This window comes from Bacillus rossius, chromosome 2, assembly GCF_032445375.1.
Source record: "Bacillus rossius redtenbacheri isolate Brsri chromosome 2, Brsri_v3, whole genome shotgun sequence".
In the NCBI taxonomy this organism is placed as follows: Eukaryota; Metazoa; Arthropoda; class Insecta; order Phasmatodea; family Bacillidae; genus Bacillus; species Bacillus rossius.
The window spans coordinates 7,861,146-7,875,765 of record NC_086331.1 but is presented as its reverse complement, the minus strand read 5'-3'; the positions used below and the strand labels follow the sequence as shown (position 1 = coordinate 7,875,765).

The window sequence follows — 14,620 nt, the reverse complement described above, 5'->3', positions numbered from 1 at the left end:
TTCGCAGGCAGATTTTCTGTAGTGCATAAAAATACCTATCTAGGCTATGCCTTAAACGAACTAAGGGAGGGATTCTCTCCAAAAAGAAGCTTAAAATACGGAATTTATTATTGCACAGATATCCTAATTACATGTCAATGATTTCCACTGCCTGTTACATAGTGAACTGGAGAAAATTATACTGTAACACAACTCCCACGAATTTTGTCTGCATGAACAAGTATGCGTGCTTCGAGTGTGTTAAGTCAACGGATTTAATTATTAAAACAAATTTAGTACGTATGAAACTTATGAATGAGCCTTTGCACAACGATCTTTCTTTGTCATTTAATCAAGTTATCTATTCCTCAAAATGAAGGGTTTTGCATTTAGTTGGTGAAATGAATTGTTTTGAATCATTCTATACTGTCTGCAGTTTAATTTATGGTACACAGTGTTATAGTCTTAAACTTGCAAATATTGTAACAACGTTTGACTAAGAAGTGGTTAAAATAAATTGTCTTAAAATTGCTTCAAATATAATTTTTAATCCATCATATATTTTTAAGCTACCATTTGTGTTTAAAGAATTTTACAGATTGAATACAGGTAAATTAATGAAATTTTAATTGATATTATCAAGTAAACATAATACTACAATGTGAGCACATGAGAAGTTAAATGCCACAAGTAAACTTAAACAATCTCCGAGCTGATTTCATTTTCACCATCGAAGTAATCAAATATTCCCATTCCTCGTTCTCGTTTTTATATCGAAGACCAATGATATAAAAAAATTACTTAGGCTACGCACGTTTATTGCCACACCAGTCATTTGTTCACCATGTTTTATAATCAGACAGGAAATGAACTGAGGGCGGTAAGGCAAAAAAAGTATTTTTGTTACTCAGTTAATTTTTATTTTGCATCATGTTCTAAATAGGAGTTTGGTTTAGCGTAGTATTAACTTTCATTTGTGTTATTTTGGTTTTTCACTATTCACCACATAAAATTGAGTCTATTTATTCAAATTATGTATTCTTTATTTATGTTTTTTTTCCAAATACAAACATTCTTACACAATGTTTTGTAACAGTATGTGCCAAAACAAGGAATGAACAGACACTAGAAAAATAAGTAATACTTCAAGTAGAGTTCAGCTAGTTAAAACACACAAAGGCTACACATGTAGGCTATTTTTCTATTATAAAGAAAGGCTTATTATTTTAAAAAAAGCACTTATTTTGCAATTTAATCTTAATCTAATTATATTCTACATCAAAATTTTAATGTGCGCAACAATGTAAATATATAAATATGCCATAAGGACGTAGACTGTATGTAATTTTAGAAAAATAGGTATTTTTCACTCAATAACAGTAGATTATATGATTATATAATCAAAATTTTAAACAGCGTATTCTATGTAGATTTTTAAGTAAGCTAAATTATGTGCTTTCGTTCTCTCTACACTAATACAAAAAAAAAAGTTTCAAGAAGTTTTAAAATTTAAATTGTAAATTTTTTAAGTTACAATTTGTATATAACAATTCCAAGAAGTTCAGCAAATTGTATTTATAATTATTTTTTTTCATAGCTGCCAAGCTGCATAAAAATGTAATATAATATTTTACTATATTAAAAAACTTTAAGGCCTCATACGGTCCATAGTTGCACACATTATTGATGAATGAGCTTATCATAACACACATACACTTTCTTGTCTTTATTTAGAAATTGTTACTGTCCAATAGTATTCGTAGCTGAAAATCACTGCACTGAATAAGCAATGTCTCTTAAGTTTCTGATGTTGATACTCCTCTCACTCATCCGCCATTGCTGAATCCTCTTCTGTGAAAACATAACAAAAACGAATATTGCAAAAAAAAAAAATAAGTTGTGTAATATTATAACAATAAGTTACTGACATAAACCACAAGCATGCTTTCTAAAAATAAATGAAGTTATCTAATTAAAGTAGCCTAGTACATTTCCTCAGAGTGCAGTTTTATGTCTTTCAAACTTAGTTGATTCAAGTAGCTACCATTAGTACCATTACTATTTGAAATCGTTTTGTGGCCACCGGTGATACAAGTTGGTATTTAAAGTAGAATTTTTCAAATTAATTCACAATTTCAATAAGAACTGGCGGCGTAACTTGGAATACTGACAGAGTACAGGTGTAGCATATTCAACACCTAAACCTTTAGTTTTGTGTCTTGAAATATCGTCCTATAGTGCCTCCGATCTCCATGACGTATGTGCTTTTTATTTAAATATATTATATAATTTTTAAATATTTTTTCATAGTTAATATTTATTTTTAGAAAATAAATTGACCTATTTGTGTTTCAACTGGGGACTTCGGACAAGGTGACATAGGTGCGTTTTTTTTTTAATTTTTAAAATACATTTTCATAATTTTCTCTTGGGTTGCGAGGCCGAGATCGTGAAATCAAATATTGCTCTGAGTATAATATTGCAGTTGATGTACTGTATGTCAAGGTCAAAGCCATCATAGATGGCGCCTGTAATCTCATAATTCAATATGGCGGACCCGCCAATCTAATTCACACACCAGCACAATCTCTCGCAGCCTCTTTCTTCTGGATACTTCTAGATAATGTTGCCGCATGCAGTTCACTACGTTACATATAAATATATAGAGTATACTTACCATCTACATTCATGTCTTCCTCCTGGAAAGACACACTATTCAAGGTATCAGCCATCTCGCGAATATTCTCACGGAACTGATCCAGTCCCCATTCTATCGGAATAACTGCCCTGGTTAAATCTTCCGGATCTAAAAAATAAACAATAACAATTATCACAACTTAGTTTTCTACAAGTTGTATATCACAATGCCTACAAATGAAACAATGTTTTTTTTTTTTTTTTGGAAAACAATGATAAACTAACAGAAGACCTAGAGTATTAAGTATTTGATAACCGGACCGAGGACAGGATTATAAGTCTTGACCTTCAGAATTTGCAAAAATCACTCAAAATTTGCACAAAATTCGCCAAACTACACTAAAATTTCCAATTTTTGAAAGAAAAAAATTTCAAAAAACTTCCCGTTTCATTCTTTAAAAATTCAATAAATCGAAATTCGAAAAACCTCAAAAGACTTTGCCTTAGAAAGAACCAAAAGTCCACAAAGTGGCTTGAATTCCCCGACGACAAGCCACCTTGACCTTGACCATAAACTTTAGATCTTTAATTTTCAACTTAACTGAGGGAAGCTGGCTACATACAATAATCACTTGTTTAACTTGCATGTGTAGAATACTGAAAAATAAATCAGTTATTTAGATTTCAAAAATTTACTGTTTTATTTTTTAAAATCTGATTTCTAACTAAGATTTAGTTCTTTTCATACAGCTTCTTTTTTTATTGTACTTCCAAATGTGCTTTTTTCTCTTTGATTTTGGATCGTTAAGTTTGTACTCTGGACACGATTGGTATCGTGGTTCGGATATGTCTGGTCTAAACGCCTGAAATTTTACATTGCCTGTTTAGAAATGTTTTTTTGACGTGACATCTAATAAATCGATGAACGCCGGCTGCACGCACGAAAAAGTCCCGTAACGCACATTGTCCCGTTACGCACGTTGTCCCGTTACGCTCATTGTACGCTTGCGCCGCATCTATCTCTCTTCCACTCGATTGGAACAACCATCGATTTGACTTTTTCGAGGCACATTAAACTTGAAACACTCCCATTCGTTTCCTACTTTTCCTATCATCGTCCTATCCTTAACAGAATAACACAGATTGGAAGAAGTTAAATAGCAAACATGTATAAAAGTTATAGTTAAAATAATCTCTTCGTTAAAGTAAAAAACATATTTGAATTAATGAGTCCAAATAAAAGTACCTAAATTTATCAATTAAGTTGTAGATTTCATTTCACTCCTTCTTTGTATCAATACAAAATAGTGAAAATTCAATAAAAATGATTCAATTGTATTCATAAAAGTATGCAATCATTTCATCAATGTTTTGTTATGACGTTGTCACGTTAACCGACTTTACAGACAACCAATTTTTTTTTATTATCATCGAAATATATACCTTGATTAGGAGATGCTTATTGTATACGCCAAACACTGCACACGACTGGGTCGGACGGTAGGTATGTATTCCAAGTATCATAAAATTAGACTTCCATGGTAGGCATATCGACAGCGTATTTATTTAATCGGAGAGGTATTCCTTTATAGTCTTTTTATTTGCGGAGAGAATGATTAATAGACTCCACAAAATGTAGTGGGAAAAGAATTTAAAATTTATTCTTAATTTTTAATTACTCTTACCACTGACTGTGAATCGAACCAATGTCGGAAATCGATCGAGACAATCATATCTAGTGTTAATGATTGATTTTTTGATTATTTTTGGAATTGTTACCGAATTTTTAGGTTAATTATTACGAATTTTAAAGAAGGTGGTCAATATGTCATTATCGACTTACTGGAGAATGGTATATAGGACATTTTACCCAATTTATTGAGAATAATAATTTTTTTAACCTAGATAAACATGTTTTGGATCGAGAATGGATCGAACCAAGCACTGTAATCGTTAGAAACAATCAATTAATTGATTGCCATTTTTTATGAGTTTTGGAATTTTTCCCGAATTTATAGATAAATAATTACGAATTTCCAAGATAGCATGCAATATGGTGGACACCCTAGCAATAAATGATTACTACACTCTAGCGGGTAAAATTTAAACTAAAACATGGCGATAGCTTATTCTAGCAGACGAAAAACGAGATGGTGGCCTCCATCAGACGAAAACAAAAATAACAGACGTGATGTCATACTAGCTGGCAATATATATACCTTGGCCTTAGTGGAGAGAGGTCATTATTTTGGTGGCTTTTGTGGAGGAATGATCAGTCACCATTTTTAATCTATTGAACTCGCCGGGTTCAAACCAAGGACATTTTCATATTTTTTTATTAAAATTAATTACTTAAGTTTTTATGATTTTTAATTGTTTCCCCATTAAAATCGGAAAATAACTATGAAATTTCAAGATAACGGCCGTAAACAAAAGTTTAATGTTTCAGAATCCAAGATGACGGGTGTGACATTAGTTAAGATTTTTCTAATTTTAATTGAATTGTGATTAAAATTTTCAATTTTTAAAAAATAAATTAGATACATGTTACTCTCGCCGGGAATCGAACCGAGGACCAAATAGATTATGTAACTATAAATTTGAAGTAAACAATTTTTTATAAGCTACCCACCAGAGGCAAATTGATGTCTTTCCATGGGGAATTTAAGTCTCATTAAGGAATTTTGTTTCTTTCAACGGCAAATGTCTTTTCAGGCATTCTGAATTTCGAATTTAAGAATTTTTGAGGAATCAAACTGGAAATTTTCCCTAAACCTGGAATTTTTGCTTTGAAATAGAAGGATTTTTTTTCAAATGTTTTCAGCTTTTTGGGCTGAATTAAAAAAAAAAACTGAAAATTTGGGCGGAAGTTGGCATATTTTGGACAAATTTTGAATAATCTTAGGCAAATTTGAAGGTCAAGGTCCAAAGTCAATGTCATCCAAGATGGCCGCCGTGACGTCATCGGAGATGGCAGTTCCAAGGCAGCAGACACCCAAAACCCAGTCCCGGACCTGCCAATATAAACTAATATATATATATATATATATATATATTGAATACTGGTCCATATCATTAAAAACATTTATTTATTGTTAATATTTGTGATATATATTCTGTTTATTTTATTTTTTCAATGTTTATTTTCAAGTGTATTTATATAATTGAGGTTTTATTCTCGTATGTATAATTTATTTGCATTATAAAATAGCATAAATATTCAGCATACCAGTATTTACTGATTTTCATTATAATTTAAAATTCATCTCGGATTATTTTTTCTAAATAAAATAAATAATGTTACAAATGTGTTTATATTAATTTTAAATATAGAGTATTTTATTTAAGTTTGATTTAACTAAAACTTCGCCTACTGTGTTTACAATATCCCTACAGTCCTTACATTATTTTATTTCTGTTAATTATTTGCATGTAAAATTAAAGTTAGTTTTTGATTATGCCAAGTGTGTATGACTTCCAACGGGCGTACATAAATGTGCATTATAATTTTTTTTTTTTAATTTTTGTGTTGGTATTTTTCCAACAGCTCAATATTCCGCCCAAGGAGTATAGAAGTAGAGAGAGATTTCACTCCCAGGTTGAACCTCTTTCCTTATTTTTTTCTCGGATAACCGCCACTATGTAATGTAATAATACCAACAACCAGCGTGAAATAAACCATGCAAAAAAGTATTTTTAATACGTATTTTATTAATGCATAATGTAAAATTATGGTTTTAAAATAGTTTTCGAACGGTTTTTTACTTATTAAATGTATGTACAACAATTGAATTCAATGTTATTGTTTAAGAAGGTAATTTTGTTTGTCCCAATACCGCAGGATCTAGGGCTCCATATTGTATAGGATCTGGGGTTCCAGATTAATGGAAATATTTTTAATTTCCCCAGCCCCCTCAATTTTTTAAAACTAGAATCGTTCGGAGAATAACTTAAGTTATCATCTATCCATCAAATTAATAACTTATTCTGAAGTCCAACTAATACACATAACCTAACAACCCCATGTTTACTTGTAGATTGTCAGATATTTATTTTCAACTAAAATTTTTCACATCGTTTCTAGGCTTAATATTTTCACAGTGCGGCACCCAACATCTTCTTCCAAAAGTTTTCTTTTTAACTTTTTCATCTCAAATTTTTAAATACGGTAACTCAAAGTAATACCAAATTGCATTCGTTTCAAATTCAAACTATAACAGTTTTAAATTTTTAAACGAACAGTGACACCAACACCTGCATTCAAAATATCAAAGAAATGATGTATTTAGCATGAATGATTTTAAACAAGTCAACTAAAGTAAATTTCGAAAATAAAATCAGATTCCTTCATCAAAGTCAAATTATTCAACATAAAATTATAAAATTATTTAGTTTAAAAAAGCTTTCTCACGTTGGCACAAGTCTTTTCCACAGTCTTTAATAAGCCATCGTAGGCCCTATCTAGTGACTATCCCCTGATTCCGCCAATACAGATGCGCCACCTGCCGTCTAGCCAGCCCCAACAGACGCAGCTGCGCGGCGCAAGCGGATACCGGAGACACCACGTATCAGTTTCTCAAGTTCCTTCGCACGTTGTCGCGGTGTCGTCTGGCATTCCTTACAGCGCGGTGAGACGCACGCAACGGCCCGGCCGTTTTCCAATCGAGTCTTATTCGCATACAGAAGTCATCACTGAAAATACTTCTCCGCACCGTATTTGTAGAAACACAATTTATTAAAACATACATATTACTAAAGTAGCTTGGCTTCTGGGTTGTAGCCGTGTCCTTGGCGAATAATTCACCGACGTTTCGGTCGACATTGCAGTCACCATCATCAGGGAGCAGTTACCTACTCCGTGTCCTTGGCGAATAATTCACCGACGTTTCGGTCGACACTGCCATCGCCATCATCAGGGAGCAGTACTTACGAACCCAGTTCTCCCCACATAGGTCGTAACAGTATCCATTTAACTCATATCTGCCACTTCAGAGCATTGACACAGGAGTACAAAATTACCACTGTGCAAGAAAAAAAAATTATAACAAGCTAATTTTTTTGTTTCCACACTTTTTACTAAAAACAAAATATTTCGTTTCACCATTGTTAATAGTCCGTAGATTTTGAATGTCTTGTTTAGGAATGAAAATGTTTTCGAAATTCATAGCATTGAGGTTATCTCCATACTTCTGATGTGACTTAAAAATGAGCCAACTGCTAGAAAGAGCTCATTTCTGTATATGCATGCATAATAATTAACTGTGCTCCTATGACAGTGATTTTGTGAAGCCATTTTCCATATTTGAGTGATGACAAGAAATTATGTGGTGTAGTTTGAAAGTGTTACTGTCAACATTAACAACGATTCCGTGAGACTTACGAAATTCATGTATTTTTATTTGTTCGAGGTCACGCCCTCTCAGAACAACTAATCCAGTTTTTTCAACCAAAATATTTCTCTTCACTTTGACATTTTTTTTCAGTGAAAAAACTTAGCAACAAATTTCTCAAGTATTTTGATGCAGTTTAAATCGTTGTCTTTTCCCCTTTCCCTTTGTCAGTAATAGTTCTATTGTTGATGTTGAAACACCTGTTAACACTAGTTGTTTAAGCGACATTGTACGTCAAATTACATTGGAATGTGTTGCATCATTGTAAACTACATCTCCCCGAAGTGGTATAACACGATTTAATGTGCGGTTTAAATTCCGAACTTAGAAGCCATTTCGTGAATCTGATCGAGTAGCTCGGAATCTCAGTCATCCGTGCAGGAGAGAGGCAGCTGCCTGACTAAACCCAGCCACTTTCTGACGCGATGGTCGTGTGACCAGCAGGATGACAGTGGGGTCTGCGCAGGTTCTTATGCCTCCTGTCGCCTTATAGTCTAGTCAGGGATGACAAACATAGACGTAACTACACTAGTTTGCACCCAGGGCAAGTATTCATCTTGTCCCCTCCACCTTTTGTTTTTAAACTCACCAAGCCAAAATCCTCTAGTTTGTAATTGTAACCACCGCCGCAGCTGGCAGATATGGACGCCTTAGCTGTGTTATAACGTTTACATTTTTCCAGCCCATTTTCAATTTTATTAACTGTTTCGATCAAAGTTTTTCAAGTTATCTCGCATTAAAAAACACGAAAATATACACGTGTGTAAAACTATGAACATCTGCTACGAAAATAAAAATATTAAAACCGTGTGACCCCCTTTCGAATAGTTTTATTTGTTACAATAAATTTAATATTCGAGGTGTACTAAATTAAATAGCTTCATAACCTTTAAGTATTTTTGAATCCAAAAGAACAACTTAAGGTTATTGTAAAATTAATATTTTCTCCCTAATACAAAGCAAACCTTTAAACCATTCATGCTGGTGCAATTTTTCGATGTTGGTAATAGCATATGGACTAATTTCAGATACTTCCTCCTAAACTCTCCTCAGTAGCCTTTACATAATCCTACTGTATTCCATTCTCTTCATAGTCGTCCTTTCATTGGTGTGATCTTTAATTTCTTCATCTTTATCATTATCATAATTGTATATTTTACCCCCATCCCTGTCCTTGTCTTCTTTTCAATATTCATGCTTCACGTATCCACCCTCATTCTCATAATTATAATTATTTCCATACTGGTACTATCATCCTTCTCTTTATCTTCCGCCAAGTGGCCTCCTCCTATTTGTTGTCATAATCTTCTTTCTCATCATTATCGACCTTATCATCGTCGTAATCATACTATTCCTCGATGAGGACTTTTTCTTCCACATCATTGTATTTTTCTTCCACAATTTCGTAATTATCGTCATTGTTTAGCTTCCATCAAGAACATCTTCATCACTGTCATTATTCTTCTAGTCACCATCCTCCCTTCTCACTGTCCTCCCAGCTCCCACAACTCAATCGTCTCAATCATTATCTCATCGTCCCTAATCTCGTTGTCATCTTCGTCATTATACCCATCACTCTTACTTTTCTTCATTATTCTGCCCTTTGTCACCACGCTCACTAGTAAAGGAATTACGGCTTAAAGTCTCGGCCACATTGGATCTCAGATACGAAATGGTCTGATGAGATGAAAACAGTTTATTAATGAAATAACTAGGTAGAGGAAACAGGAGTACACCAAGGAAACCCGCCGACTCACTGCCACTTTCTCCACATTTCCCACTCACGGCCACCGGAAGAAACTATTGACCAGGGGGCAGGGGGAAAAAATATTTGTTGAGCCCTCTCCCCATTACTGAATGTACAGTTTTTCCAACCTCTCAATTTAAAAAATATATATCTAAAGAGAGTATATGTTGCCACGGACATAACTGTAAACATTTTCTATGTGTATATAAAGATTGCCGACACAGCAAACAAAATTTCTTATGGGCTAATATTACTAATGACCTTCATAAAATAACTAAAGTAGATAGCTGGTACTTACCACACAATTTATCCTCTCGGAGCTCATTATTTCCTTTTCCATTGGCAGGAAGCTTGTATCGAGAGTCAGTTCCATAGGATGGAGTAGTTCTGCCAGATGAATAAGTTGTTTCTGATGAGAAATCTTCTGGAACCTCCATGGGTTTATCTACAATAACAATGAACAACTTTAACATTTACTCTAATGCGGTATTATCAACATACATACATAAATTTAAGTTAAAATAATAAACCAATTGGGTAACATCCAAAACTTCACTACGGATTTGCCCTGTACCATAATACAAACGTGTATTCTACTTTGCTTTATTTATGCTTTACATCTCGTGCACAGCGAGATAATTAGATATGCACACATACATTACATGTTAGAGGAATTGTGGATGGGGTCTCTATGGCCTAAAAGAAACTATACTAAATCGAAACCAACACGATTGCGATTCACGATCACTGATGACTCTTACTTATGGTATGTTGTTTTAATTCACAACATGTTGTTTTAACGTACACCCAGGTGTAAACATACCAAACATTCCCTAGTGCCATCTTCAATCTTAGAATATTATAGAGACTGTCCTATTATATTCTTAAAAGATCTGCCATTTTGGATTCTAGAACATTTCACCCTTTTGGAGTACATCATGGTCGCGGTCTTGAAAATCCTTCCCAAGGAAGCATTGCTGATGCTGTATCCCAGCCCACAAAGCGACCAGGGCAATTCCTGTGTGTCTCGTGTAAACAGGAAACGGTTCAGTTCCGCTGTAACAATTGACTGTGACATTCAGCTACCAACTCGCCTGGTATCACTCGATTGGAGCACCTCTTGGCCTAGCCCCAACCCTGGCTTAATTATTACCAGGGGAGTTGTCAGTGGGTGTTCCAGGCACCGATGGTCTGTGATTGTGTACATGACTACCATCACGGAGGACTGTGGATCAGTTTCCGACAACGACCAAGTGTGGCAAGTACAAGAGAAGTGGGCCAAGCATTCGCATGACCAAATGGACGACTAACCAGCAGCGCCCCCACCCGTCCCCAATAACCGCAGGCAGAAACAAAAAAAAAACAAGAGTAAACCTCTTTTTGTTTTTCTGAAACACAGGCACAACTACCCCATGGGCCAAACAGTGCTGAAACAGGCCTTTACTGAGAAGGGGTCCTGTCTGAACCGAGGCTGTGCCCAAATGCATGTATTCGTGCTCAGCATACCAGAGTGCCGCCGTGCGATTAAGGCCCTTTAGGACATCCGCGCGCAGCTTTTCCAGAAAAACCAAATTCCCCAAAAATTCGTTCTCCATGGCGCACACCCGCGGATTTCCTGCAACAGGAATTCGGGGCAATAGGCTTGCCTGCCCAGAACTTCTGGTTCCTGGACAAAGAGCAAACGTGCGAGAAACTCGATAAGCTCGTAATAGAAATCTCGCAGACCATCAACAAGCGACCGACTATTTGCAATTGATGTCAGAATGAGAGGCCTATAGGTTTGCTAGTACAGGTGCGAGCGGAGAACTGTGGACCATGTCCGCAGACACGTGTGTGGGGAGGAGTGTTTTTCTGAGCCACTACGTTGAGCGCGCAGAACTGCACAATGCTATACTGCAGTATTAGAATAAAGTCATGAGTTAAAAAAAGTTTACGAAATACAACTGACGGGTAATTTTCATTATTATTTAAGCGCTCCATACACTAGCGGATATGCTCGCCGTCTTGACTGGGCGAGCATATCCGCTAGTGCATGGGTGGTCCGGCCTCCGTCAGACCAAACATGCTCGGCTCGCCGTCGGATGGCAATTCCCTCCGAGCCGAGCCCCGGACCAAGCATATCCGCTAGTGTATGGGCTGGCCCGGCCTCTGTCAGACCGAGCATTCTCGGCTCGCCGTCGGATGGCTATTCCCTCCGAGCCGAGTATATCCGCTAGTGTATGGGCTGGTCCGGCTTCTGTCAGACCGAGCATGCTCGGCTTGCCGTCGGATAGCAATTCCCTCCAAGCCGAGCCCCAGACCGAGCATATTCGCTAGTGTATGGGCTGGTACGGCCTCTGTCAGACCGAGCATGCTCGGCTTGCGGTCGGATGGCAATTCCCTCCAAGCCGAGCCCCGGACCGAGCATACCCGCTAGTGTATGGGCTGGTCCGGCCTCTGTCAGACCGAGTATGCTCGGGTCGCCATCGGATGGCAATTCCCTCCGAGCCGAGCCCCGGACCAAGCATATCCGCTAGTGTATGGGCTGGTCCGGCCTCTGTCAGACCGAGCATGCTCGGCTCACCATCGGATGGCAATTCCCTCCGAGCCGAGCACCGGACCGAGCATATCCGCCAGTGTGTGGCAGATCCCAACATGCTCACCCCGAGCCCACAGCGAGTGTGCTGTTTGTTGCCGTATCATCATGTCTTTTAATGACAATAAAGTTTTTTGGTAGTTCATAAATTTATATCGCACATTTTGACCAGTGTGGGATATAGAGAGTAATTAATATGTCAATAGACATATAAAACGAGAGTGCTACAAACAGCTAGTGAAAACATCCAGAGAAATGTTTCCAGGCGCCGACGTCGACTTTGTGAAAAAAAAATTGGCAATTTACGTGTAAGCTTTCGTCGTGAATTGCGAAAAATTAAAACCTCCAAACAAAATAATCTGCCAAACAGTGCAATGCTACTTGCAGCCATTCTGTAAGTGCAACACCAACTGTCTTCATAGAGAGAGAGACGAGAATGCTCGTGTAGTGTGTGGTAGCGGCCATGCGGCGAGCATATTCGCTAGTGTATGGGGCACTTTAATTTTTTCTCAGATTTTCTTCAGTTTTTACCTGAAACAGGACCCTGAAAACTATAACTGTAGGTATTCGAAATATACTTACCGCGATACTCTGCTTTCAACTGTACATCTGGTTCACTCTGAGAAACAGGAATCTCCTCCGAGCTGGTTCCAGGAACCGATTCCTTCTCCGTAGTCGATCCAAGCAAACCTTGCGACTCTTCCGTCGTTGGATCACTTCCTTCAGGTTTCTCAGCTGTAGACTCGCTTGTAGTCTCTGGTGTATTGGGTGCCGTACCTGGGTCCACTAGGATGAAACAAGATAATTAAGTCCTTCCTCCTACGCGACAACTGGAGAAGGAGATAGTGAAGAACAGCCATGAAAGTTGCAGAGGAAGAGAGAAGTATAACACGTGAAGTGGATATTAAAACACTGTTATGTAAAGAAGAAATGAACAAGCAACCAAATAAATTAACGAAATGAAAAACTGCAGTAAAATATTATAATAAATAAGAAGAGGAAGAAGTGAATGTGAAAACTTAAGAAATACTTACAAAAAAAATATAAAAAAAATGTGTGTACTTGTGTATATGCATTAGATGTTATGCTACTTTTTTTAATACACTAAACAACTTTTAAATTATAAACAATTAAAGTAATTAATATCTGGTTACATAACTTTTGTAAAAAAAAAATTTACAGAACAGTGGCTATAGAGTTAATTATATACTTACTTTTTGCCAATATGTCTATAAGCTATAAGTATACATTCTTAGACAATGTTATGTAGAATCGCAATTGTTTATTTAAAGTGTTTTATAACTTAACATTTACATAACATTAATTTATATATATATTCACAATTGAAGATCACCGATATTTTACACGCAAGTGTGGTCCATTAGTGAGCACAGCCACCAAGGACCCTGAAAACTATAATTGTAGGTACTCGAAATAAATACTTACTGAAAATCTGTACGTTGCACTGAATAGGAATGTCCACGTTGCTGAATCCAGGATGCACTTCCTTCTCAGTTTTCTTTCCAAGGGAACCAACTTTTAGATATCCTACCTTCCTCTTGGGTTGTATTTCTGAACTCTCTACAGAAGAATTACTTGAAGAATCTCGTACTTTACCTGCACAATTAACACATGCACTCTGATATAGTCTCATTACAGGAAATTCATCATCTTTGGACCTATAATACTGCAGAAGCATATTGTGTATATGCTTTTTTCCATTGCACACCATCACGCACACAAATAGACATGTTTACACACTTTTCCACAATTTAAAGTGTATGTTTTGAACTTCAAGATCTAAAATGTTCACACAAGTTATCAGCTTTAAGTAGTGACTTATATAACAACACCCTACTGCCTACTAGCGGGAAGAACTGGTGATGTGGATGGTTTGTCAGGGCGCCAGCTAGTGTAGCCCTCAGGTAGGGCAAGCTTTGTCTCAGGGTGTGACGTCGCCACATGGCTGGTAGGCTGCAAGCAGGGTTTTGGCACGGCAGATACACCCAAGGGTGTCAGCCTCCCTGGATGCCACTTATTAATACTGATACATAGGCTTGCATTGAATCACGCGACACTCATTCGTGCGCTGCCTCGTTAACATGGCGTGTTCCATTTCGTCGAGACACAGTTCAGAGGGTCACGTGATGGTAACTAGCGTGCGGAGATGACTTGACCAGCTGAATCATGCTGTTGTAGGACCTCGTGACTTTAGTGATTCTCAACACGTGGGTGCGGATCCTGCGCAGATGTATGGCAGTGAACTGCAATGAACTGGAAACACAAATACCC

At 36.7% G+C, this 14,620-nt stretch overlaps 1 protein-coding gene across 1 annotated transcript in view; it reads right to left on the bottom strand.

Annotated features, from left to right (window-relative positions):
- Nucleotides 1-1,000: 1,000 nt before the first annotated feature.
- LOC134529071 (uncharacterized) overlaps nt 1,001-14,620 on the bottom strand; it is a 73,556-nt gene continuing 59,936 nt past the window's right edge. Inside the window, exons 6-10 of the mRNA XM_063362778.1 lie at nt 13,775-13,945; nt 12,911-13,114; nt 10,052-10,198; nt 2,657-2,785; nt 1,001-1,830 (exon numbers count right to left, since the gene is read on the bottom strand). Coding sequence (XP_063218848.1) covers nt 1,802-1,830; nt 2,657-2,785; nt 10,052-10,198; nt 12,911-13,114; nt 13,775-13,945 — 680 coding nt within the window. The 3' untranslated portion in view covers nt 1,001-1,801. The remainder of the gene's footprint in view (nt 1,831-2,656; nt 2,786-10,051; nt 10,199-12,910; nt 13,115-13,774; nt 13,946-14,620) is intronic.